At 48.5% G+C, this 27,500-nt stretch overlaps 1 protein-coding gene and 1 long non-coding RNA gene across 2 annotated transcripts; one reads left to right on the top strand and one right to left on the bottom strand.

Moving 5' to 3' along the window:
- Positions 1–1,525: 1,525 nt before the first annotated feature.
- MIXL1 (Mix paired-like homeobox) lies at positions 1,526–3,569 on the bottom strand. The gene is made up of 2 exons (XM_055726137.1): positions 2,317–3,569; positions 1,526–2,246 (listed from the first exon to the last, which is right to left on the bottom strand). The coding sequence occupies exons 1-2, from the start codon at positions 2,626–2,628 to the stop codon at positions 1,848–1,850; spliced, it is 711 nt and encodes a 236-aa protein (XP_055582112.1). The 5' UTR covers positions 2,629–3,569; the 3' UTR covers positions 1,526–1,847.
- A 915-nt stretch (positions 3,570–4,484) lies between these two features.
- On the top strand, positions 4,485–17,885 carry LOC129737313 (uncharacterized). Its single transcript, XR_008735032.1, has 3 exons — positions 4,485–9,245; positions 10,475–11,993; positions 12,434–17,885. It is a non-coding gene; the product is annotated as an uncharacterized LOC129737313 (long non-coding RNA).
- Positions 17,886–27,500: the final 9,615 nt, after the last annotated feature.

Below are 27,500 nucleotides of genomic sequence, written 5' to 3'. Positions count from 1 at the left end.
TCAGTCAGTACCCTTGAATTCCCGCTGCACCCCCAGGAACTGGTGGTCTCATTTTCTGCTGCCTCATGTAAGTGCTTCTCCTCAGGGGCCTTCCCAACCCCGAACGCAACAGCTCCTTGGGCACCGGTGCCCACTTGGGGCGGACGGGACCTGGTGGTGGGTGGGTGGGTGGGTTTTGCTTTATGTTTTTTTCAAGAGGGGCTCTGGTTTTTGGAGGGAGAGTATGAATCTGCAACCCTGCCCTGCGACCCACCCTTACAGGCTTGAGGTGCAGCTGTCCCAGACCTTGCGAGCACAGGTACGTTACAGGGTGACTGAGGGATTTAGTGCGTTGGTAACCTTATTCTGTGGGACACGGCTGCTCATACAGGGTGTTTCTGCTGCCAGTGCATGGGTCACTTTTTCTGTGCTTCCAAACCATCGGAGCCTCCTGGCATTCGGGTGCTCTTCTATAACTGGAGTCTTGGAATGGGCTCTGCAAGGCTGTTTTGTAGGCGGGAAGAATTGGCCTTATCCTCAAAATATATAGTGACATTATCCTTCCTTAATAAATTCATTGACTGAATTACAGGAGAGGCTTCTGTTACTACCTGACCTGCTCCTGTGACAGGGTGACCCACTCTGCAGGTGAGGGAAGGACTGTGGACAGCTGGGCGTGTGCTGCATGGGGCACAAAGCACACGGAGCCACAACGCGCTGGCACTGGGCACAGGGGTGTCCCCAGGGCTCACTGACTGCCCCTGGTGTGCCCAAGGAGGCCAGCAGTGCCCTGGCTAGTGTCAGAGCCAGCGGGGCCAGCGATTGTCCCCCCCGTGCTGAATGCTGGGCCCCTCACGGCCAGAGGGATGCTGAGGGGCTGGGGGCAGGCGGGGGTCAGTCTCCTCTCCCAGGTAACAGCCTACAGGACAAGAGGGAACGGCCTCAAGTTGTGCCAGGGGAGGCGTAGGTTGGATATTAGGAAAAATTTCTTCACTGAAAGGGTGGTCAAACACTGGAACAGGCTGCCCAGGGGAGCGACTGTCCCTGGAGACACTTAAGACGTACAGATGCGGTGCTCAGGGCATGGTTCAGCGGTGGACTCGGCAGTCCTGGGTTAACGGTTGGACTGAATGATTTTAAGGGTCTTTTCCAACCTAAATGATTCCATATTCATCCTCAGTAGAGAGCCATTCAGCCCACTCCTATCATGTAACAGCCTCGGTGTAGTCCCCAACACTCGAGTTCAAAGCTAAAACACCTTTACCGCCCTCACAAAACACTCCCACTTGTCTGTGGTTAAACTTGGCTGAAGCGGCAGAGTTGAGGCCTTTGTCTGAGCAGGACAAGGGTCTGGGGCTGTGCTCCTCGCGCCATGAACTTGCGTTTTCCTTCAGGGATGGGGGTGGTTGTTTAGAGCAGATCTAAAGGCTTAAGGCAGTTGGTGTCACCTGTCCTCCAGCTCTCCAGGGAAGAACCTGCGGCTGGGATGGGGGATGGCCCCTTACCCTGCTGGGGTAAGAAACCCTGTCCCAGGTACGCACACGAGTAAAGCAAAAATGTAAACCTTTATTTTTTTTTCCTCCTCAGTCAAAAAGTCCCAACAGACCACCCCAACTGTCCCAAGTTTCCCAAGACCCACCCCCACGGTGGATTTGGTTAGCTTTTTGGCTAAAGAAGGTTAAATAGAAATACAAAAACCCGCATATGGGAATCTTTACATACAGTGTACAAAGATGCCCGCAGCTGACGGAGCTGACCTGTATCTTCCTCCAATAAATAGGTAAAAATCAGTTACTACCGGATAAAGTGCAACAGTGGCCGAGCCGGGGTGAGGTGGCGGGGCCGGGGCTCTGACACCCCCCCGGGGCTCAGAGGGCGCAGAAGGCGCCCAGGCCCGTCTCCTCCCACTCCGAGCCCGACTCCGAGTAGCCGCTGGTGTCCTCGGCGTCCGAGACGGGCGAGTACTGGCCGCAGAGGGCGCGGGCCGGCGGGCAGGGCCTTCCCCCCGCCACGGAGGCGGCCGGGGCGCCCCCGGGCTGGCCGGGCAGGCAGCCGCCGGGGCCGGGGGGCAAGGCGGCGGCCGGCGGCCACGCGTAGGGGCCCGAGCCCCCCTCCTTGGGCTGGAGGCGCTGGGCCAGCGCGTAGCGGGGCCGCTGCGGGGCGGCGAAGCGGGGCGGCCGCGGGTGGCCGGGCGGCGGCTCCGCGGGGCCGGGCCGGGGCGGCCCCCGCTGGCGGCGGGACTTGGCCCGCCGGTTCTGGAACCAGACCTGGGGGAGAGAGGCGGGTGAGGGCGGGCGGGGGCGGCCCGGGGGGCGCGGCGCGGCCCGGCGCCCTCACCTGGATGCGGGACTCGGGGATCTGCGTGGCGTCGGCCAGCTTCTCCCGCAGGTAGATGTCGGGGTACATGGTGTCCCGGAAGACCAGCTCCAGCGTCTCCAGCTGCGCCGCCGTGAAGCTGGTCCGCTTACGACGCTGCGAGGCCGCCGGCGCCCCCTCCGACGGCTCCGCCGCCCCCCCGGCCCGGCCCGCCGGGGGCAGCGCGCTGAGGGCGGGCGAGGCCGGCCCGGGCCCCCCGCCGCCCCCCGCCCACCTGCCGGTGGGGAAGGCGGGTCGCTCCGCCGGCGGCCCCCCGAAGCGCAGCGCGGCCATGGCAGCGGGCCAGGAGGGGCCCGGGTCGCCCCGCCGCCCTTTATAGCCGGGGCGGGGGGCGGGGGATCCGGGGGCGGCGGCACGGCCCCGTGGGCAGGTGGGCAGGGGGCTGCGGGCACCCCGCCGCGCCCCGCAGCCCGCCCCGGCCCCACGCGTGCCCCTGGGCCAGGCCGGTGGGGGCAGGTCGCCACCCGCAGGGGCCTGGCCCGCCGCTGGGGCGCTCCTGGACGCGGTGCAGCACCGGGGCTGGCACGGGGAGGGGGGTCGGCCAGCTCCTGCCCGCTTTGCCGCTGAGGGGTCTCGCACAGCGTCAGGCTCCAGGTAGACGAGTTACCCCTTCCCGTGGCCGCCCCGTTTGCGGCGCTTGGCTGCGGGCTGTGCGGCCGGTGCATGGCCTCTGCGCCGGCGGCTGCTGCAGAAATACCTTCCTTAAGATGCGGGTTAACCGCACCTGCAGGGCCCCAGCGGCTCGTTCGGGGCAGGGGCAGGCGCTGGAGCCATCACCTTTCCCACCCACTCGCCAGCCCAATGCTGCTGCCGTAACTGAGGAGGCCTCACGCCAGAACGCTGCCTGTGCGCCCCAACAGGATACACCTTCGGAAGGGTCTGTCCTCCTTTGGCCTTACCGTCTGGTAACATCCACAGGACTGTCTCCTGTGCAAAATGTCTTTGTACAAAAATCGGTGTCTTGATTGTTAAAAGCCATTTTTGAAGGTTTTATTCCTAAAGTGTTTGTACCTTTTTGCTTTTACGCACGCAGCGATCCAGGTGCTGTCATTCATGAAGTTTCTAGGTCATCTGTTCCCGAAATCGCAGCCTGTAGCCGTTGGTCAGAGACACGAGCCCTGGGCACATTCTCCGTCAGCAGCATAATGGGAGGGCACGTTGGTGTGGAAGGGCGCAGGTGAGCGGTGATCTAGAAAGCCTGGGCAGCCTTATTTTCAGTTTTTTAATAAAAGACTTGGGGAGGGTTGAATTACTCTGCAGACTCTGTACAGATTTAGAAGATGCCACAGGTGGCACCAAAAGAGAATTAGTCCATATTACATTTACGTGACAACTATTTTACTCTGTTTTAGGTTGCGTAATGTTTGCTGAAAAGCGTGAGCAGAGGTTTCTTTCCTGTGTAATGCAGGATAGAGATGTGACATCCTTTAGGTTTCTGAAGGATTTAATCCTGCTTTGAATGATGCCCTTGTAGGGATGTTGACTTTAGTTCCTAGGATTTGGTTGAGGTGGATTAAGTGCGCCAGACAGAGCATGCGGCTTTTCAGGGAAACATGTTATTCTCACACATGTACACGTGCCACTCACAGCAGCAGCACCCCAGGCTCAAGTAGCTGCTGGCACCGCAGGCGCCCCACTCTTCACCCCCATCCTGCTGCTTTCCTAGTAGCTGAGTGGGTTGCTAAGCCACGTGCGAGTCCATGCAGTGTGATCAGGGAACTAGTCCAAATTAAATTCACTGTACAGTAACGGTTATTATTTTTATCCAGATCTGGGATTCCTCGCCCATGGGTCACCAGCAACCCTGGGACAGCTGTACAAGCAACAGGGCACTGCCAGGTGGAGCAGGAGGGAAACTGGGGAATCCCATCTGGGGCTGCCACCACCTGGATGTGACGCTGAGCTAGATGGGGACGAAAAGGACAGGCTGCCCAGGAGCATGGTGGTTTTCCGTGTCAGACTTCCCATCAGGGCAACGGCTTTATCAATGTATATTGAATCCATACTCAGGAAAGAGTGAGTACTGGGAGCTAACAGACCTATTCCCAACTCATAAATCTGGAAATGGGCTGGCTCTTTGATCTCTGTGGGCCAAAAGCCGCCTCAGTTCCCTTGCACTTTACAGTACCAGAGGTGTTCCAATAGGGATCTTGTAACAGCACCTAACGTGCTTCCCCTGGTGAGGAAATGAATGGAGATGTTTCCCAGGCCTGGAAGCTTTTATTAAGAGATACGGGTGTAATATTCCTAGACTATTAAAAAGAGAAAAAAAAGTCCATTATGTTACAGTAGAGGAAACATAACTTCTGCACGCTAAACTTCATTGCAGTACATCTTGTGTATGGGTGCAGTTTGACCTCCGGTTCTGCAAAGGGAGAAGGAAGCCTGTGTTTTGCAGCTCTATCAAACGGGCTGGGAACACCTGTGCTACTGTGACTGAACCACGTGGACAAAGCAGTCGGTGCCCTTAATGCAGCCAGTATTTGCACACATGGGCTTCAGGCTATGGGGTTCACGCTCAGTCACCACATCACCCATCTGCAGATGGTTGCATCTTCTAGCAGACGTTCCTGCAGCTTACGCACGAGCGGCTGAGGCAGCCGTGGGCAGGCCTGGCCGCGCTGCCTGACCACACACCTTTGGTGCTGGCCACTGTTTACTTCCGCTCCCTCCGCTTTCCTTTCCTGGGCTGGCTGGCTAATTGGGCGGGTTGACATATCTTGGTGATGAGTCCTCTTCTGCATACTAGCAGTATGTGCTGGACACGAAAGCAGAGCAATTCTGGGGCGAGACCAGAGCCCAGGAATCTTATTTTCCCTTTCCCGTTGCTCAAAGCATCACACGCTGATTTCCTCTGGGATCCTGGTGGCTGCCCTGCTGTATTGGCTTGGTTTGAAAGGGATCTAACGTTGCAGAAAGGCAAGGGGGACGGTGCTCTCTAATCGTAAAGGAGTGTGCTGTTAGCTGGAGATCAGAGTAGGAGGCTTTTGCCTCCTCCTAGGCAAGCAGGACGGCATGAAAGACAGCTCTTTGCTTTCTGCCAGTTCTCCCCCCTCCCAACGCTGGCACACCTCTCTGCAGCTCCCACAGAGTGTCATCCCACCGACGTGCTAAAAGCGATGCCTGCGAGGTACTGCAGTATGCCTCCTGCAGCAAGAAAAAAGCACTGTGTCTGGATTTGGCAGAGTTTCCCCTCCCTGGCGAGAAGCTTTGCATCCTGCTGTGCCCCTTGTAGTCTGACAAGGAGGTTTCCAGTGCCTCGCCGGTGCCAGCATCTGCATGGAGTTATACCTGGGTAAGGGCTGGAGGCATTTAGGAAGACAATCAGACTTTCGTCCCTTCCTATTTTGCATACTTGCTTTTATTTGTGTCCTGTCTAGGCACAAAGGGGGATTTTTACTTCTTCCCTCAAGACACAGAGCCAATAAGTCCAGGAGTGGCTTGCTATTTGAAATGGAGATGGTGAAAATTGAGGTAGCTGCCTCCGAGGGAAGAGCAGGCTACCTGTGCGGATAGCAGAGCTTACTGCCTGCTTCAGGAGCTGCTCACAGTGACCTTCGCTCTATTTCTCAAGAGAAACTCCTTGTGCTTTTGTCCATGCTGGGGGTACCTCTACACTGAGGTGCCTGTGCCGAGGGGCTCTCACAATGCGAAATGTACTTGCACCTGCAATGAGAACACAGTTTTAAAAGCTTCAGGTGGAGAACACGCTATCATGTCACCGCTGCCAGCTCTGAGCATCCAGCGAGGATAAGACAGGCTCTGAAACAGTAAGTTTTGGAGTAGAAAGGGGAGATGGGCCCTGTGCAGAGTTTGCTGGCCTGCTGGCTACTTAGCCCTTCGCATATCAAGCCAGGGAGCTTCCCTCAGGCTGCTGGGGGCCACAACATCATCTTTTAAACGTGCAGATTAAGATCCTGCCTTACGTGACTAGAGGAGCCGGGGCTTGGGAAGCATCTCAGAATGCATGGCAAGAGTGGGCGGCAGTGTGACATTCAGTCGTGTCTTTGCTGCCAAAACAAACGCACCCCTTTAGGTAACTAACACATGCGAGCAGTTCTGCTGCTCAGTCCCAGAGGGGATGAGGCACGAGGGGTTTCACTGCGCAGTGGTTTGTAACCACTGGTACGGCCTTCACTGTGTTCAAACTCCTCTGGCTTGTCACAGCACTCCGTTCCTTCTAGGACTCTGCAGGGAGACAGCTCTTGCACAGGGTTTTTTCATTCCAGCAAAGCTTATTATTTTTGTCTTTAACGTGAATTCTCTGGTGTCTAAACCCAAGACTGAAGCTTTTAGTAGCACAAATTTAGTGGTCTCTTGTCTACCTGACTAAACTTGCAAAGACCTGGTAGTTTGGAGATCTCGATTCCTACATCATTTTTAATTGAAACTGGCCAGCAGGTTCAAAGCTTGTACTGGGAGACTGACCAAAAAGGGAACAGTGGTCTCACACCCCCGATTTCCTTAACTAGAAAGTTTAAGAAAAAACAAACCCACATTTTTGCAGTTAAGACTTAGCTTAAGTTTAAGCTATATTGAAGAAGCAATGCCTGTATAACTATCTCACAAATAAAACTAATTGCAGACCAGACACATTTTTATGATTTTATACATAACTACATTTGCTCCAGAGCTTCTGCTGGCATGAAAATGCTGTATAATTTCCAGCTCCTTTAGCAGGGCCCCGATAGCAAAGATCATTAATGCATGCTAGGCTTAGGTTTTGAGGGTTTTGCATTCTGCCTAAGAGGAAATCTTTAGGTGAATGCTTAATTTCCCTGTGATTGCTTCTAGTCACTGTGACAAAGCTCTTTACAGCCTCTGAATGCTTTTAGAGGTTTATCAGGTCTTCCCAATGTACGTACACCGAGATCTATATATTGAGGCATATGCAGGCTTTTAGGTAGGGTTCTGAGATCTCACAGTGATGTCATGTTTTTAATTTAAAGTTGTCATTTCATGGTGTTTGTCTTTCTAGCCCTCATGGCTATAACAAAGAAGCCTTTGAGAAGGTGAGCTGCCTATAGTCCTGGCTTCAGCATAGTTTGCAGATGCCTTGAAGTGTATTCTTGAGAGACTGGAGCTGCCTGTCCATCTTGGATGTTCAGCTGTGTCCCTGAGAGCTCCTCCTCGCTACAGTCCCGGCAGGGTGCTGGGAAGGTCCTCGCTGCTTCACCCTGCACATCATCCTCTGCTCCTAGGGGAGTCCCAGAACAGATCCCAGCATCCCTGAGCATACCAGCACACTACAGAGAAGAGGGGGTTTGCCTTCCTGGTCAGCCCAAGGAGTGTATTTGATGTAGAGGGCTCCTCGTGCCTCTCAGAAGGATGGACGATGGCACGCTCACACTTAGGGCTATGCCATTCCCATTGCACGTGTGCGGTGGGTGTGATCAGCACGGTGACTTCTTTGCAAAGCGCCGCAGGCTGAGGATGCCGCTGCATTCACAGCTCCATCTCTGGTCTCTTGTGTGGTCCCAGGCAAAATGCTGACTTCTGTGCCTTGGCTTCACCACCTGGAAAACTCAAATAGCCGTATTTGTCTCTCACCCTCAGGCTTGCCTCCACCTGTGAGACAGCGAGGTGGATCCAGTGTTTGCTACAAGGTCAGAAGCATGACTTGGCCATGCTCCAGGCTGTCCCAGTTGGCAGCAGGCGCCTGGGCACCGGGGCTGGGGAGAGAAGGGGGAGAGCGGTGCTGCCCCTGTTGTGAGGCTGAGAGCGTGACCCACGGCACTGCGGCCGCAGTATCCTGAACGCACTGACCCGTGACCTGGGCTGAACCCCTTTCAGGGCTTTTGTGCCTACAGGTAAGAAATATGTGATGGAACCCATCGCACTGGAGAACTGTCAGAGCCTGGTGACATCAATCTGCTGTGGTTTAACCCCAGCCAGTAACTAAGTACCATGCAGCGGCTCACCTCCCTCCCCAGAGGGATGGGGAGGAGAATCGGGAAGAAATGTAAAACTGAAGGGTTGAGATAAGAACAATTTAATAATTAAAATAAAATAATAAGAATAATAGTAACAATTATAATGAAAAGGAGGGAGAAGGGGAGAGGAATAAAATCCGGAGGAAGGGAGAAAAGAAACCAAGTGATGCACAATGCGATTGCTCAGCGCCTGCTGACTGATGCCCCGCCAGTCCCCTGGCAGCGATCGGCAGGCCCCAGCCAACTCCCCCCAGTTTATATACCAACCATGATGCTGTATGGTATGGCCACTTTGGGTCAGCTGTCCTGGCTGTGTCCCTCCCCAATTTCTTGTGCCCCTCCAGCCCTCTCACTGGCAGCTCATGAGAGCCCTGAAAAGTCCTTGACTTAGTATAAACATTACTTAGCAACAATTAAAAACATCAGTGTGTTATCAACATTATTCTCACACCGCAGTCAAAACACAGCACTGCACTGCACCAGCTACTAAGAGGAATATTAACTCTGCCCCAGCTGAAACCAGGACAGGGAGGCAGGACGCTGCTCGGGCAGCAGGGCCCAGCTGCTGGGCTACCAGTGATTCCAGATCCCAAAGGGCCAGTCTCGCCCAACAGCTCTGTGCGCAGATCTTCCCCAGGGTTACAATAAATGCCAAGTGCCAAGCGGTTGTGTTCTTTCTGAAAGATGACTGTCTTGCTTGGCTAGGATCTGATGACATCTATATATGCATGATCTATTTTCCTTTGAAAATTAAAACTGCTGTGTCTCTTTATTTTTGGCAACAAGGAACTAATAGTATCTTGTGAGTTTAGCCCTGTGCTTAGGAGGGGGATGTGACTTGGTGGGATAAGCCATTTCCTGAGAGGTGTGAGACATGACTTCAAGACCTGGTGGTGCCATTCGTGTATTCTGTTCTGAGGAGTTGATAAGAGCTTCAGACACACAGAAAGCCTTGAAGTAAGCAGCCGTGGGGGAGGCGTAAGAACCTAGCAAATGCATATGAAAAGATCAAGGGGCTGCATTTGCTAAATCCCGACAGGAACAGATTTGGGGCAAGACGCCCCGTTCAGAGGGGACCCAGGTGTAGCAAAGGGGCAAGAGCAGACTGTCTGATGGCTGGCAGCTGGCTCCCTACCTTCTGAGGGAGAGAAGGGGAAAGACTGGGGAGTGGGAGGGAGATAAGAGCAAACAGTGGGGGTGGGAAGAGGGAAAGGCAAGGGCAATAGGGAGGAAGCTACCTGGAGACGCTGGTTGAAAGGGCAGGGGATATTTAGGGTTGAATTTAGACACTGTTAAACCTCAGCCTGCCTTTGAGTTTTGAGACACCCTGAGAACAGCAGGATGTGTGTACCTGACTCTCAGTGTTGCTTCTGCAGCGAGTGGGCAGTCCCACAAAGATTGCTGTGGCAGCAAGCGCTAGGCTTAACCAATTCCTCGTTGCAATTTATCTCTCTGCCCTCTCTGATTTTATAGCAGGTGGTACTGTGAGAGAACCTAAAGCTTTTATTTTATAGAGCACATCATGTTGCTTTGGTTACTTGCATGCTCTGAACAAGGTCATACCCCATTCCTAGAGATATTTTCTTTAATGAAGAATTTTATAACAACTGTTGATGCAGGTGGTTGTATATATAAAATTACTGGGTTGTCTGAAGTCCCAGCAATGTTTAATTAATTCACTGTACAAACAAAGGAAAAAGCTCTATCTCTGCAGATGGGAAAAAAAAAAAAAAAAGATAAGGATGGAAGAGCTAAAGGAAAAGACAGGACCCTGTTTACCTCCTTTTCGTACAGTACCTCCTTAGGAGAGGCAGCCTTCCAGCATGCTCCCACAGTAGGGCTGGCAGGGAGGACAGGGTGATAAGCAGAAGGGCCACATCCTCTTTTAATAGCACTGAATAACAGAAAGAAAAACTCCAAACAGTCCCCTCTCTTCCTTTATCAGGCTCCTTGGCCTTAGCAAGCAGTGTTAAGGCATTGTTTTGTACCATTTCTTGGCAGGCTCCTAAAGCCTTCCCCTCACCCCCTGCACGTGGGATGGATGACTTCTCCCCCAGCTTAGCAAATGACAGGCATAAGATTCTCTGTTTCTGTCTTGCAGTGTTTGGTATCTGTCTGAGTGCTGAAACTAATAGATTTTTATGAGGATTTCACTTTTTTTCTTCTTTTTTTTTGTTTTGTTAAAGCTTATGTCTCATGGTTATTGAGAAAAGGATCCAAATGTGAAGCGAGTTTTGCTCCAACGGTTCAAAACCAGAAGGCAATACACGGAACCAGAACCTTCCCATCAGGTTGGATGCTTGTTAAGATACGAACACAGATCCACTATTTTTCTCTGCCCCTGGCTGCTCTGGTACTATTACACGCCACAAGTCTTCCCTCTCTGAGTAGTGTTGACTTGACTTGCAATTTCTTCAGCTGGCTTCCCTGCACTTCCCTGCTGCTGCTCAGGCATGTGCCAAGGCTGGTGCTCTGGCTTCAGTCTTATCATTCATTCTAAATATTTCCTAGCTTCTTTTCTTATTAGTTTTGAAGACAAGGGACTGTTGGTCTCTTGTGTATCGTGGCACTTGCAACAAAACCATTTTGGTTTGCTCTAGCATTTTTTTCTAGGATGTTTCATTTCAAAGATATTCAGGCCTCTGTACGGCTTGGAAGAATTTCAGCTTTAACACGTAGATGGAAGGTGGGAAGTTCCACCTGAGTTGGGGATTTGCAGTTTTGGGTGACCATAGCTGGTGAGTGCAGTGGTTACTATGCCATTTGACGAAGCTATTCTCTTCCATGCATGAATTGACTCATATTTCTTTGCTATTTAAAATCACACTGAAGAAAAGAAAAAGAATGAACCCAGCAGGCATTATTTCTGTGGGTTATCCAAATTTCTGTAAGCCCACAGCATGGTTTTCTGGTGTCTGACTCATAGAGAAGCTCCACGCATTTGCATAGAAAAGTATCTCCATCTTCCTCCCCCACTATCCTGTCCTTTGGCCACCCCAGATAAGCTGTCCAATACCATCCTGCACGTTGCCTCACCTCCACAACACACCCTCTAGGGCACATCCCTGCCCTCCACCCGGGACTGGTGCCCCCCCGGGCTGCCCTCCTCAGCTCTTGCCCCAGACCTTCAAAATGCCTCTTATTCTCTCGTCCTCATTTTCTATGGCAGCTGTTTTTCTTCCCCTATTATTCAAGCTCAGCTCCTCTCCTTTTATTTCTGGCAGGGTTATTTTTCTATTTGACTTTGGCCCCATTTGTCAAGGGCGCACCCTTGTCACCTCCTTAGTCTAATCCTCTCCTTTGTTGTCTAAAGGTCTTCCTCTCTTTCCTTTCATTGGTACTTTTATCTCTTTCTCCATTATCTTTTAGTCCTCTTGATTCTTCCCCCTCTCTTTTGCTTTTGACCAAGCTTGTCTTACACATATTACTTGGGGGATTTAAGACTTTTCTCCTTGACAGCTTTTCTTCCCCGCCCCCTGGAAGTTTCTCCTTGCTGCTGGACGCATGCCAAAAAGCAAATACATTTATTACTCCAAATGAGACAACTGTAATCCCAGATCGAGAGTGACTCCAGGCGGCAGTGATCGCAGCAGCGCTCTACTGCCATCTTAACCATCCCCCGTATCTTTGCGAGACCACATTTTTCCTCTTTTGCTGTTTGCTGTCGTATCTTCACACCTGGGAGGCTGTCTTAAGGTCTCTGAGGTAAGAGAAGGTACAAAGGAGTGACAAGAGTTTGCTGCAAGGCTGAGTGATCAATAAAGGGTGCAGCTGCATCGCAGTGTAGTTCCCCTATTTGCAGTTCCACCACTGCTACCCTCTTTTGTCCCCACCCTCGGGCTCGCTGTAAATGCCTGATGCAAGGCTGTAGACAAAGTCTTTATGACAGTGTCTGGAAATTGCAAAACTGGGCCCAATATCACGTCAATCAAAGCATCACCTGGGTGTTTTACACCGTGTGTCTTGGTCAGTGCCAGCACAGCAGCATTCTTGGTTTTCTAGCATTTCAAAAAGGCTGTATTTCCCTCAGATCTTGCCAAGATAGAAAAAGTTGGGTAAAAGGGCAGAAGTGAGAAGATAAGTTTTATTTGATTCATCTCTCTTGGTTGAACTGTCCTTCCTCTGTGTTTTGTATTTCTTATCAGATAAGGCAGCATGTGCAGTCCTGGCATGTGCAGAGCAGGCCAGGGGAAACAGGGAACCTGCTGACACTGAAAATCCTGACAGACTGAAGACTGGCCCTCCCTGCCCACAGAGCTTGATTTTGCACCTCTTCAGAAAAATGGCAATCTTTCCACTGCCTGCACGGAGCACCCTCTTGCTTCAGGGACCAGGATAAATTCTAGCTGTGAGATGTGAAGAGCCACACAGTGGCCCACAGAAGCAAACCCCGTACGTTGTGCTCTTTCCTCCGCCTAACGAAGTGTCCTGGATGTGTGTGAGCACTGGCCTTCTTCATCTCAAACAGGTCTTTGCATTTCAGCTTTCCACAGCAGGAAGTTGCCATTAATAGTGTGTAGCCAGGCCTGGGCTCTCCAAACATATATATCAATATATGCCACTGAAACTTGCCTGTGGCCCCATTGCTGAAGGGAAAGTCCCTGGCACACTGGCAGAGACACACAGGGTTGTTCCTAGAAGATCCATATTCCAGAGCAGGATCGGTGCCTGCTTCCTTCTCCTCAGGCCTTTATCTAATCTTGCAGCAATGCAGCTTCAGCAGATTCCTTGGCTAACCAAAGTGGAAAAGCTGGTTTGAGATGGAAATTTTACTTAGGACCATGTAAAATATGTATGCACAAAGAGCTGCGGAAGACTGGGTCATTGCAGGTCTGCCTGACCTCTTTTCTCTGTCCACACTTCCCAGGGTCCGTTCTCAAACTCTTGACAGTATTTTCAGCAGATGCAGAAACCGTGGACCACATCCCACAGTAGGAAGGACTTACGCACTTTGTCTTCACAGCAAAAGGAGAGCTACTCCTGTGAAATCCTCTCTACATCGGTTGGTCCAGGTTGCTGGTTTTCTCCATGTAGCATGTAGAAATCATGAATCATGAAAAAAGGAGCCACAAAGTGCTCTTTGGAGCACTTGCAGAATACCCATAGTTTAAATAATTGCAATTTTTTTTGCTGGGTGAAGTTTGGACCATTTGGGAGTTGACCATGGTATGAATAGGAAGGGGAAAGCTAAGTGGAAAATACCTTTGCTAGCAGTGCCTCCAGTAGGCACAGCACAAATAAGCAAAAGAGGTACATGCTTTGGCTGGCACTTTTTTGGTGAGAAAATGCCTCCATTAGACCTATTTATTGGTGGGCTGCCTAAGCCAAGTACTCCTGGGGTGACTGTTGTTATATAGCAAAGTGTTATTTTCCACCTCCTTCCTGAAGAAAATAAGCAGCGCTTGTTACAACAGAGATTTTGCTGTTAGAACTGTGTTTTTATCACAGCACAGAAGAGCAGAGGGCAGCACTGGTCACATCGTGGGGATGCTGTAGGGGCACTGCTGTCATTTGCCATGTGTGAAGTACATAAGCTGTGTGGGCCTTGGTGAGGAGATGGTGTGACACTCTCCGCTGGTCCCCTTGCGTAAGTGCCAGGTGGAAGCCTAGTATAAAAAGGGCAGCAACAACCTTGGGGCGAGGCTGGAGAGGACTTCTGTGGTTGCCAGTGTCACATGTTTCAGCAGAAATTCGTTTGACATTTTGGAAGGGGGAAGGCAGTGCTGATCGTTCCTGGCTGCTGTGCTGAGTAATGTGCCGATGCACTTGGCTCTGAGCATGATGCATTTTCCAGCACAGAGGAGGCTTGTGTCCATGCGGTTTTAAGGTCAATTGTGCCATCACACCCTTGAGACAGTAAACAGTGGCAGATTGTGAAAGGGGCTGTACCAGTAACTCATGACATTTTTGGCACGCCATCTAACCAGTGCCCAGGGAAGGCGCTCAGACTGTGGTGATGCACCGTCTCCTCACATTTTGCAGCTTTTCCTGGTGAAGGTAGGCTAGACATCCCTGGCCTGGCCTTCTAAATGGACCTCTTGCCAGGACAGCGGGTCCCTGCAAGATGAAACACAGCAGGTCGGGGAAAAGTAAGACATCGATATTTCCCCATGAGGTCTTTTAGGATCTCAGAAGAAACCATAGCTAAAAATCAAACAATCTTCAGTCACAGACTCAGAGGTGAGGGACAGTGCACGTAAAGTTGTGAAAGGTACCTCAGAAAATGCGGGCCATTCATATGGAGTATGTCTGGCAATGTAGTAGTACAGATATTCAGACACATGCAAGCACAGGGTAGATGTAGAATTTTGGGGAGTTAGACCTCATATTATCAGCACTGGTTAAACCTCTGCACTAAACCTTTATTCAGCAGCATTTTAGCCTCCCCTGTTTTATTGTACGTTCATCTGCCTGTCTTGTATCACACGGGACAGCCGCTGAGCAGCAGCCTTGAAAGAAACTGAACCAAAAGTGTCTTCCGAATATCCCACGTGGAAGAGAACCAGTTAGATACAGCAGTCACAGCAGCTGCTCCTATTCTTGTATCAACACATCTGTTGTCAGCTGACAGATGCGACGATGGAAAGAGAAAAGGAACACGGGCAACAATTTGTATACTTTGGGGGAAAAATACTTGATTAGTGCATGTGATTTCAGCTCCATGGGCTGGCATCATTGCTAGCTGAGCAGAAACGCCAGGCAGGCGTAGGGAAGAAGCACATCATATATCTCATCTCATATCTCTCTAGCAGGCGGGGGAAGCATGTGGCTTTGTACATGCTATAGTAGTCCAGGCAAGTTCACGGAGCATTGCAGTGTGGAGGGCTGTCCTAGCCCAAACTCTTTCCTTAGTCCCTAATCCCCTTGTGTTAGCTACAGAGATTGCAGAGTACAGGCAGGAGCTGCTCTGAATCGGTGGTGAGTCCCCATCTTCAGGTTTATGGGACTTGTTCCCAAACTGTTGTCCCTCGTGCTCCTGAAGAAGGTCCTCAGGGCAGCAACATGCCGTGCTGCGAGGATCTAAGGCAATGCAGAGGTTTTGCTGAGGAAGTCTGTGCAGCAGCAGCTGTCATCCTCAGGGACCATTATCCTTATTACCCCCCAGTCCTGGATAAGCTTCCCCCAAGCTCAGCTTCATTATTTTCTTAATAGTGAGCATGGTGCAAAGCACCCTCCCGAAAGCTCTGGAAGTTGCTGGTCCAGTCTGTAAAGGGGCTTGGGGGTGTGATGCTCCTCACCAATGGTTTTTACTGCACAGCTGCTTTTACCCAGGTTCCAGCAGCATCACGGTGCCACCCGTGGTAACAGTGTCAGAGCACTGAGTCTCTTTTGGTCTGGGCAGTCACCTGTGAGGCACCGAGAGAGCTACCTACTCGCTAGGTCACTACAGCTGCCGGTCACCGCTGACCTGGGCCAGATTTGAATGCTGGGTCCCAAGATGAGGGGTTTCACCCTGTCATTCTTCTCCAGAGGCAGCTGCTCTTCCCGCAGAAGTCTTCCAAGAGCATTTCTAATGGATGCAGGAAAAAGAGGAAAACATATCGCCAGGCTTTTACTTCCATGCTGGCATTACATTCCTTCCTGTGACACTCTCTCCTCCCAGCAATGCATGGCTTTAAGGTTGCATAGACTGGGTGGAATATATTTTAGAGTGAGACTCTATTTAGCTGTGATGTCAACTGCAGCCAACTATAAAAAGCTCAGTAATGCTCTTTGAAAGTGTAACAGCTGCTGCTCTGCACAGTCTCCGGTGTATTACCAGTCCGCCCTATTTCATGTGCACACAACCGAAATAAAATATTATAGCAATCATCTTATTATATAGTTCAAGGAATTTGGGACATAAACTCCCCAGAAACCAGGAGGAGTTCAAGGTTAGGCAAACTGGGTAATTTTACACAGTTTGTTAACAAAAAGGTAATTTTATCTGGCTTTGCAGCATAGCCTGACTTTTACCTAGCACTTGACTACGTGCTATCAGCGATCCCTAAATAGTGACCACAGAGCAGCAAACCTTTCCTTTGGGCAGCTTTGCTGGATGGTGTTCACATACAGTTTTAAACTGAGCTCTTGCATGGGGCCAGGCCAGCAATATATTATCCTATTGATATCCTATCCTACCCTATCCATATCCATATGAAACCTTTTTTTGTCCTTAAATGGGTGGCCACATATATTTGAAAACACACTAACCAGGCCAAAATTTCCCATAAAAGCGGGACTGTTTAAAAAGAATGTGGTTTATTAATCTAGAGTGAACAGAGAAGCGACTGACTGCAGAACTGTGCCAACACTGCACACCATCACAGTACTGGAGATGGGGTCCCAGCTGGGCCTCTAAGGACAACCCTGAAACTGTGGATGCTGTAGTAAAGCCAAATCTCTTCTAAAATCTGAACAATGAATACTTAGGGGTAATCCCCGCATTTCACTCTGTGGACACATCTGTTGAGGACCTTGATATATTTTCCAGGGGTGTGTCCCTGTTTTACTAAAACGTGGGAAGTTTGAGTGACCTGCCTGCAGTTACACAAAAGCCAGCAAGTGGCAGGGCAAGAAGGGGTAAACTTTGCTGTTCTGGTTCTGCTTCCCCCATTCCTGTCCCTTCCCTTTAGTCACTGGGCCTGCTGTTTGCTGAGCTGACATTACCAGTGGTCCATCCAATTCAATTTTCTGCAACGAAATGAGACAGCTTGAACAATACGAGTCCAGGAAACAACAGCTACATAAAAAGGACACAGAAAAGTTTCAGAAAAAAATCTTACGAGCGCCCAGTTTGCTGTAGGCGTTGCTTGAAGTCCTGCTGGGCTTGCCCTGACTTGGCAGGGTCTGTTGTGGGGACCAGCCAGGCTGAGGGGCAGCACCCTCCTGCCTCGCAGAGCTGAGCAGATCAGCCCGGGCTCCAGGCCCCTTCTGCATCCTTGACGAGACTAAACAGGGCAAAGTGGCCACAGTGTTGTAGGCAGGTTGATTTTGTTTGTTTTGTAGTGCATATAGGGCCTTTGTAGTGTGGGTGAAGAACAGCCTGTTCCTAAGTGACGTGTAAATGTCTCTGACACAGGTTTGAAGCAGCAGTGAGCTCACCAGTCTGTGAGGAAATGGTCAGCTGCCAACCATGGCTGTTACCAAAGGTGACAGGACATTTAGGCAATGTGAGGAACAACTTGGCATCAGACAAAGCCACTGGAATGGAAACACACGTACCGCAGGACGGGCTCAGCCGTGCCTCTGAGCGCTGGCTGCACCCAGCTCCCAAGCAGGGAAGTTTCATCCATGAGGAAATTGGAGGCACCCAGAAATGAAAGCAAGCAGCTTCCCGTCACACGATAAGCTTGGGAGGGTTGGGAGGGAGCCAGGGAGCAGCCTCAGTGCCCAGGCACGGTGCTGCGGGTGCAGGCCCATCCTTCCCTGCCAGCTGTCTGGAAACCCCTCGGGCTCCCCCACCTTGCCAGGGTGCTCAGCTGCTCACTGTGCTGTGGGCATGAGCAGTGTTTGCAGGATGAGCAGCTGACTGGGGGAGCTAGTTTTTTCTATGTACAAATACACATGCAAACATACACCATATGGTTGTTTAAATAAAGTGATGCTGAAGAAGGGTGACTTGTGTCAACAGACAAGAGATGAATTTACATGCTACAGTGTGTAGCAATACGCTGTCAGGTAAGAACTGGCACATTCTTTGTGTCCAGCCATGTATACGTAATGGTATCACAGGGGGAGCTGAGTTGTGGAATTTAAGGTCATGGTTTTTTAATGGCACCTAGGAAACAGGATACTGGAAATCCTTGAACATTCAATAACTTCCCAGCCAGAGGCTTTATTTGTCCTCTAATAGTCTGCAGATTATTTCAGATTTTACTATATCTCTTGATGACTAAGAGTTCAGTTCTTCAGATATTGAGCAGCCTCCATTCTCAATAGGGGTGGCTGAGACTTCTTGCAAAGCTTTTGTCTACCTTTGTTTGAGGCTTTGCAACAACTAAGTGGCTTCCACACTTCTAGAAGCGAGTCTGGTAAATAATTGGCCATGAGCCCATTTGTTCAAAAGAAGAAAAGAAAATACTACTGCAATCCTACACGGGTGACAAGATGAAGCTATCTGTCTCATACAATAGCCATAGAAACCTCAGGCTCCTGGTGTTCTGACTCCCTGGCTATGATTTTCCACAGTGACCAAGTAATTTATTTAATACTTTCACTACCTCTTTGTAGAGTCTTGGAGCTTTAGGGTGTCAGAAAGGATCATCAAACTCGCTCCTGCAAGGCATTAGAAAGCAAGATCTTGCAATGTGTCACTGGGGGGGGGGAACACTTTTTTTTCAAAACAGATGTTTTCCCTCTAATATATTTTACAAGTTGAGGAAAACAAGCTTTTTTAAAAAAGAAAATAAACTGAAAACTTAGATCCTTTTGCAATGAACATGATGCTAAAGCTGACATCTTGTTTCTTTCACCTGTGGTTAGAGAAATTTCCTTCTTCGGATCTTCAGGACTTTCCAGTCCTCCTGAAGAATTTTTCTCCTGACTCTTAGATAACTGTTACGAAGATCAAAATTATTAGATAGTTTGTAGTGCATTAAATTACTTGCCTCTAAATATTATCTTCATCAAACCAGTCGTATTGGGTACTGCTACTTACTTTTGTGGGATTTGGGAGTCCTAATCAGGACCAGTGCCTCCCTGACATGACTGCTAAAGCCTGGGGACTGTGTTATTCTGTTAAAGTGATCAACAGTGAGTTAATTACATTTTGCATGCAAAACGTAGTGAGGAGGTTGTAACAAATACCCACTGACCTGAATGTGGCATTTCACACCTCAGCGGTAAGGTTCAACCAGCACAGATTGCTACTGCCCTCTTTTTGAATAGAAAGGATTAACAAGAACCGTCTGTCACGGCTAACATTACTAGGAGGTGCTGGACACACTGCTAGTGATGTTTGGGACCCCATCTGGCAAGGAATTTCTTTCCCCAGGTTTTGATTTGGAAAGAAATGTCCATTGCTGTTGCAAATATCAGAGCGTGTTCACTAGCGGGAAAATATTGTTGTTTTGCTGTTATATAAAGGCTACTCAACGATTACAATGACAGGCACTCCACGGAGGCCTGTAATAAAAGCAACACACAAAGGGAGATATTACATTCACATATTTTGAGCCTAAGGGCTTGTCTATAGTAGAGGTATATTTTTTTTTTGCTGTGAGTATCTTGGTGAGGTTAAAGATGCACTCTTCCTGCCTATGTCTGTATAGCCATATCTAAACGAGGGCTTTTATCAGCATAACTATGTCAGCAAAAGACTCAGCTCTTAACTCACATAATTGCAGTGGTAAGGCTCCTCAAGTGGAGGCCAGCTTATACAGATTCTGCAGACGGAAGGCAGCAAGAGAATCGCTCCTTTCATCATGATAGCATTTTATCTTGGGGGCCTAATGCTGACATTTTGAGTGTTGTTAACCTCTGCTATTTTAGGACTGGTGTGTAGGAGCACATCACTGCTGAATCAGGCATTCAGATACTTCTCTCCTGGCAATACGGTTCAGAAATCTGGCTGGTAAGATGTAATCACCTTGGTTAAGCTTTTCCTTTAAGAACTCTTGCCCTGTTTTTCCCTGATGAAACTCCCTCACATGCCAGCCACCCCAGACCCTGTTTTACATGAGGTACATGATGAGGTCCCCTGTGGCTCGCCCATGACTACTTTAAATTATGTGTTAATATGTTGTTCCTTTTCTCATTCAAAGATTTCATTATCTTACAGCAAAGCATGTGAAAGGAAGAGGTTTCATGTCTCCCTGTATTATATTTAAGAGGTAAAACATATGACCAGCTCAGCAGCAATTCCTCTTGAGCATCGGCAAGTTATGGACCAGAAGGTATGTAAGTAAACTGTAGACATTGTAAGATAAAAGGGCTGGGTCAGATCATGGATGTACTAAATGTGCCAGTCTTGAATTCTGGCTTGATGAAAAATGGGGGTTTGGCAACTTAAGAAGAACCTGCCTGCTACTCTCTTTGCCATCTCCCCCATTCACACTCCTCTCCTTGCAGCCCTTCACCCTGACAATTGCACTGACTCAATTGTTTATGGAGCTGGGCTGTGAACCAGATCTGGGAACAAAGCCAGTTTGAAAAGAGAGAGACGGTAGGATAAAAGGAAGGAGCCTGCATTTCACTGGGAGCCAGTATTGCCACTAAAACCATATCATACCCAAAACACAGCCTTCTGCAGTGGTGGGGAGAGAAGCCACAGTCTCTCCGAGAGGAACATCTGCAAGCCAAGTCATGGTTACTAGTGAAGACTCTACACCAACTCAGGCTTGTGACTCTGCCTTGCAACAAAGGATCTTGCATTACTTTTGTAAGAAAGGATGTTACTGCTTATCTCCTGAGAGGACAGCCTACTCACAGATAGAGAGCATGGGAAGTCCTGTCTCAGGAATTTGTCCTGTGCTGTCCATTAGGAAAGCAGCGTGAGGAGGTTTTAGCTCAAAATCTCCATTTTTGTTCACCAGCTTCACTCCATAATCTGCTCTGATTTTTTTTTTTATCCTTGAGGAGAAAGAAAAAAAATGAGAGAAGAAAATTTTGTTGAAACACTACAGCCAATCTGATGGGACCTGTGTGATTCTCAGCAGTTCTGCTGTGCAGTAGATTTCAGTCTATGGTTGTTGCCACTGTGAACAACTTCCAAGGTCCACAAAAGCCACAAAGGAATAGAAGTTGATAGATTTAGTCCTGGTGCGCAAGATCTCCCTCTCCACTAGCAGTCCACAAATCAGAAGATGTCGGAATTGCCTGCTGGAGTGCAACTCGCACAGAAAAAGGGAGATAAAAATACACTTCCTGCACAGAAAAGATGTTCATTAGGGCAGAAGCACACAGGTAGGGAAGCAAACTATCTAGTGATCTGACTATTGCGGGAACAGCAGGGTGGCTGGATTGGTGTGGCTACTTCTCAGGGTGCTGTTTAGTATTACAGCTGAGCTAGTTTTTGTCAGTGTTTCCTGTTTGTGTTGCTTTCCTTCTATTGCATCTAGTGGCTGTGTGGCCACAGGGCAAATCTGTTCATCTGGCTGATAACAGCAGCAGACTAACTGTGCCATAAAACTGGGTAGTTTTCAGCCAGATCAGCCAGCTGAATCAACTCACCCTGAAGCCACTCCATCGCTAGATTCAGCACAAGGGAAAGGGCAGGATAACGCAGCTGGGAGCAGCAGTGGAGTGTGACCACCACTATTTGGCATTAGCTCGTGGCTCTAAGTGCAAGCTCCCCACAAAAGGACAACCTGCTCCCATCCTCCCTTCCCTGTTCCTGGCAGCATGTTCCTGCTGCCCACCAGTGGTTTCCTGACTGTCAGTGAAGCAGACCCGCTCTCTAAGCCAGAAGAGAACTAACCTAGGAAGTGAATAGTTTTCTACCTGCTTGATAAGGTGAAGGGAATTGCTGAGAGGTCTGATGAGCGTAAGAGCTGGCACCAAGGGTGTTGATGGGAGTGTGTGGCATGTGGCTGGGAGCAGACCAGGGTGGCTCCTTCTGACAGCAGCCATTTCATGAAACCTCGTTCTGAATTTAACCCAAAGCAGGAACCCCCCTCCCAAACAACATAAAAAAGTAAGCCACAGCTGAGCAGATGGGAACTGCTTCATTAAAAAGAATCTTCATTAAAAAGAATTAAAAATAATCTTCATTAAAAAGAGTGCATCTGATAATTAGATGAAGAGGGACAGGTTTAATGCATGCTTTTGAAAGGTATGTTATCCTGTTTGCTGAATGGAAGGAGTGACATGAATAGTGCCCTGTAATGCACACACAGCTTTGATCTTCCCAACAGACAGGTGCAGTTTTGCAAAAATCCCCTCTCTGCCTATCATTTCCCATAACATTGGGCACTTGGAGGCCCAAAGGTAGATACAGTTCATTTGAAAATAAAGCCAGAAGGAAAGGACACCAGAGGGAAGATGCTGGTATGTAGCACAGCACAGAGGAGGATGTGTCTGGAACATCAGAGCTCAGGGGCAGGGGTGTGCCATCTCTGTCCCCTTTGGGGACACATGCTAGTTAGGGTCAGACCCTGACCCAGAGGTACCACTCTTGGTGGTGTTTTAAAAGAGCATCTGCAGGTGCTCCTCTGAATTTACATGGATGGAAATCATTCAGCTGGCTGTTGATTCAGAGTTTTTTTCTGGGCAGATAGCCAAAAATGCAATTGCTAATTGCATCAATTTTCCCGTTCTCTCTTCTGTAAAATCACTTTATTATAGGAGTTGGTTAAATTCAGGAAGTGCTCAAATTCCCAGCCATATCTTGTTTACCAAAGACTTCTTGATAACAGTACTGTACGACTTCTCTCAGCTCATGTGCCATTAAAGGTGTGATTGTTTACACAGTTACTTGCTGCAGATGCAATCAGATCAGCATAAGATAATTAAACTGGTATCACTTATTTTACTAGACTGAACTGTTCTTTTATTATCACCTGTAGCTGGTCAAACTGCGTCCATGCTATGGGATGTTTGCTGTCTGTCAAAATGGGAGTATTTAGTGAAGATGGACTTTAGCACATGTATGTTTTCTCAGGAGCCGCTCTAGCACTCTGTCAATAAACCTAATTTCAGCAGTGTTTGCTGACACGGCAAAGAAGGTATTGCCAGACCCTCCATCCGATTAACTGTTATTCTGCACCTTGTGTAATAATTCAGAGAAGTCACTGTGAATGTCGCCGTAAATTACTACATAAATGCAAGGCAGTAGCACAGTGAAATGTGTTCGCTTCAAACAGAGAAAACTATTATCTGCCTTTCTGTAGAGAGGTCCCAGAAGAAACCACAAGTTATTTGCAAAATTGCAACTCTACTGCTGTCTTTCAGAGTTGTCCAACACGACGTGAAGCACATGGCACTGTTTGTTCTTGGGTGCCAGGTAAGATTAGACCGTGCTTTAAAGGAGACCTCTTGAAGAAAAAAGAAAATGGAATTGTGGTTATTTTCAGGCACGGACCCAAATAGCATACAGATTTCTACTCGGAAATTGCATACAGGTTTCAATTTGGAAAATTACCTTTCTCTTCTCCTCCTCCCCCCTCTCTGTTTTTGGAGCTTTCATTGGTTCTTAGAAAAACTGAAACTATTCAATCGAGAAGAGAGGGTGGTAGAGGTTTACAGAAATGGATTCAAAGGGCTCTCTTGCTTAACTGAAAAGTAGAAACACAAAATCCTGAGTTGACTTATTTTTCTCCACAGACGTACGACATTTGAATAAACAACTAGTAATGAAAAAGGACAGATTTAAATGACTGAAGAGAATTTTCTCTCAATTAATCCTGTGGTGCCATTGCATGCTTTTTTGTCACAGATCTGCCAATCCCAGTAAGTCCAAACCCAATCTACTGTGCATGCACAAATGGCTGGAGCGTGATCCCCGAGTTCAATGTGTTCTGAACATCTAAAGAGTTACTGGGAAGATCTACTGTCTGTCACTTGAACAGTAGGGTCACCCTGGGCTCCTAAACTTCAGGAAAACCAATAAGCAGCCACAAAAAGAGCAGCTTGGTGGTAGATGAGGTTGAGTGGTCACCAAAATGGGCAATACTGGAGGATTCACTATAGCTCCTGGGACAAATATATTTTCCAACAGGCTTCCAAAAAAAAAAATAATCATCTATTTCTGTGAAATGACTGTGGTCAAGAGAACCATAGGGAGAAAACAAAAATATTTATACATACTCATTAGTCTAGATTTTATCAATCAGAGCAATGTAGAGATATAAGCACAAATTAGTTTTCCTTCATGTTGGTAGAAGAGTTAGGAGTCCACTACACTATAACAGTGCCTCCATGGGTGGTTTTACAGTTCGATCAGCTCCTAACCAAACAGCTTGTATCCATCCTTTAAGGAAAGGCAGACAGACAAAGAGAAAGCCTATAATTTAAAGTACAAGCACTTCAACGCTTTCTTCCTTCTGGTCCTGTCTTCCTTCTGGTCCCAGTCTGTTCAGCCAGTACAACTTTCATGAATGCAAAATGAAGACAGTAAAAAGAGGAACAGAACTGTCATGTTCTGGAAAAAGGTAAATCCTGTTACTACTCACAAGTGCAATTCAAGTGCCAGACCTTGGGGAATTTAATTCTTCCATCAACCTGGTCACTCTCCCAGGGATACATGTAGCTTTTCCTTCCAGGCAGTCCATACTCCTCTCCCAGCTACAGGAGCTCTGGGCTTGTATGATTACAACCCTAGGGCTGGGAGGTATGTTCACACCCGATTTATTTAATGTAGCTATTCCTGAGAAGCCGATAACAATATTTTCATAGTGAATGGTTTGCATTTCTGAGCCCATAGCACAGTGCCAGATCCAGCTGCTCAGAGATGTTCATTTGAGAAAATCAAATATTTAGTAGCTGTTGCTCTAGCAAACACCACATTAGGCCCCATCTTTGCAAGCAGGGCTCCGTCCTCTGTTAGCCACCACCCTGCAAGTGGAACTCCTCCACAGGACAGCCTCTGCTGCAGGCAGCACACAGGCTTCACCCAGGGGTGCCTGGGAGGAAGGGCTGATGGTCTGGTACTTGCAAACACCAGGAAGAGTAGAAGAGCTGTTTGTTTAAGTGAGGGTAGTGGTCTATGAATGTTTTAATGGTTCATTGTATAACTGCAATGAGTAGGCTGGTATTTTTAACTGTTTAACATTCAGCAGCTTGAATTACATAATTGATTTATTCTGTATAAAGTTTCTAGGTCTACGTTTCTTAGCGGAGGACACTGTTGCTGGACTAGACTACCTCTCTGGGGCTAGTATTTCTTTGGTGTTTCTTTGCCCATGCAGAACAAGCTGTTACAAGAAATAAATGAATAATGTACTGGCTGAACTCAGAATTTTCATCTTATCAGTGAATTAAGCTAAGGGTTTTCTCAAATACATGAACTATTGGGAACTCTTTGTCATAATCATCTGGGAAATACTTCTTCATTTACAGGACTCATGAGCAATTCACTGAAGGTATTAGAAGTCATGCTGGCTGCCTGCCAGGGAATAGGCGGGACTGGCTGCTCCCTGAGAGCCAGAGCCAAGGGGGCTGGGAGTGAGAGCCGGGAGGTGTGTTGGGGTGCAGGTGAGGATCTGGGGGACTGTGGCCATAGCTCAGGAAATGGCCAAGGACAAGAGCCTCAGCTGAAGCAGCTCCTGAGGGCCAGGGCCTGGTGCCAACAGGGGCCTCCCTACCACGCTGCTCCAGAGCACTCCTCACAGCCGCGCGCAGGCCCTGAGCCCCGGCAGCCAGACCTCCAGCAGCAGGGAGGATGTGCTCAGGGCCCCATGGCTGCCTGGAGACATAGCTCCAGGTAAATGTCTGTTATATACCAGATAAGCCAGGATTCCTCACTGTAGCTTGAATAACCATCTCTTCATAATCAAAATTTTCTTCTGGAAAAATATTTAACCATTTGTTATTACTTTATCCCAGACCGGGACTTCCTGACTCCTCTAAAAATCCAAATTTCCTTTTTTTTTTTCAAGATATCATCTCACAGCTATTCCTCTTCCTATACCTGATCATGCACTCAGCTTGTCCACCAGTTGCACATCACAGCATTTACTGACACCACAGTGTAACAGCAAGTTTCCATATTTATAAATCCAACTTGGAAGCACCATGAAATAGAGGAGAATCAATGTAACATGTCCATTCCATGCTCACCAGACAGCTGTGCTATGAGGAAGGCTGGCAGAGAGCCACTAAGGGCATTTCTGTGCTGCCTGGAAGCTCTCTGAACAGAGGCAAAACAGGCTGCAGCACTGTGCCTTGGCTGTGCCTCGGCTGGATGCAGTGCCACCAGACACGTCTTGCTTTGACTCTCCAGCTGGGACCTCTCCAAGACATTACGCAGCCTTGGTGGAGAAACCTGCTGAGCTGATGCCAGCTCCCATGCCTGTTGCATGGTAGAGCAAAGCTGGTGTGAGAAGAGAGGAATAGCTTCACATTTGCTAAACTTACCAAACATTTGCTACAGGAGACAAACCAGATTTCTGTAATTATTCCCAAAATCAGCTTGTCAAGCAAGATGCTTGTGGATCATCTTGGATTGAGCCTGGCCTCCAAACACACAGGCAAATTAAGGGCTGCCTGGTTTCAGGCCAGTCTCCCATTTGGGTGAAACACAGTAAATCCAGTAGGGATCAGTCAGAACTTCAATTTCTTTTCCTCTTAAGCATGCATTTCAGGATAAAGAATTTAGAGCTTCTTAAAGCAGGAACTTTAAGATTAATCTCACTATGGATTAAACCATAGAATTGATGCCATAAGAAAATACTTATGAGGCACAAACTCCTCAAGCCAAGCAGGAAATGTGTCAGATCAAAACTCTGAAAAGAGATGTTTTAATACAAGTGACTTTATAAATGAACTAATAAATCTTAAAGTGAAGTTGGATCTGATGCTGAAGAGACGGACTTGTAAAGCAGGATGCGGGCTTGTACAAGGAGATAAAATCGTCTGTTCTGCTATTAGTATGGTCCATGAAGAGCACCAAATAGAGTCAGTATGGAGAACTGTTGTGCCCTGGAGAGCTCCAGCTGTCAAAAAAGGATGGTACACTCTTGTTCTACAGGTTTTGGCAGGAAAAAGCAAACAATATGGTGTTATCCTCAATCAAAAAAACCCAAACCCAAAATGCTAGTGAAGAAACTACAAAGGATTTCAAATTGCTTGTAAAATTTCTTTTGAAGCTTAGATGAGTCACCATCTGAATCAAATTCTGCCCAATTTGTAGTAAACAGCACCCTGTGTGGCACTCACTCTCTCAAGAAACACTAACTGGAAATGAAGTACTTTAATTTAAAGCTTTATGTTTCTTCTCCCTTTCACCCAAAGGCTTCAAAGCACTTTATAAGTGTGACAATAAAACCTCTCCAGCATTCCTGAGGGATGAGCAGATGGATCTAAAACTACCTTGAACAGCAGATAAACTCTTAGACGTGTGACTGACTGCAGGAGACAACCCCAGAAATGGGCGGCAGGCTTCAGGGAAGCACTGGGGACAGGGGGCTCCTACATGCAACCCGGATTTTCACGAAGTTGCAGAGCTTTGCGGTTCTCTTCCTTTGCATCGGCTTCATGAACCACCAGACAGGGATGATGCACCTCCCAGGCGCGCAGTCTGCATCTTGGTTTGGGTGAGAAATGTGACCAACAGCACTTCATGCTAATGCAGTC

Source organism: Falco cherrug, chromosome 13 (genome assembly GCF_023634085.1).
Source record: "Falco cherrug isolate bFalChe1 chromosome 13, bFalChe1.pri, whole genome shotgun sequence".
NCBI classification, from domain to species: domain Eukaryota; kingdom Metazoa; phylum Chordata; class Aves; order Falconiformes; family Falconidae; genus Falco; species Falco cherrug.
The sequence above is the reverse complement of the archived record's forward strand: the minus strand, read 5'-3'. Positions and strand labels throughout refer to the sequence as shown.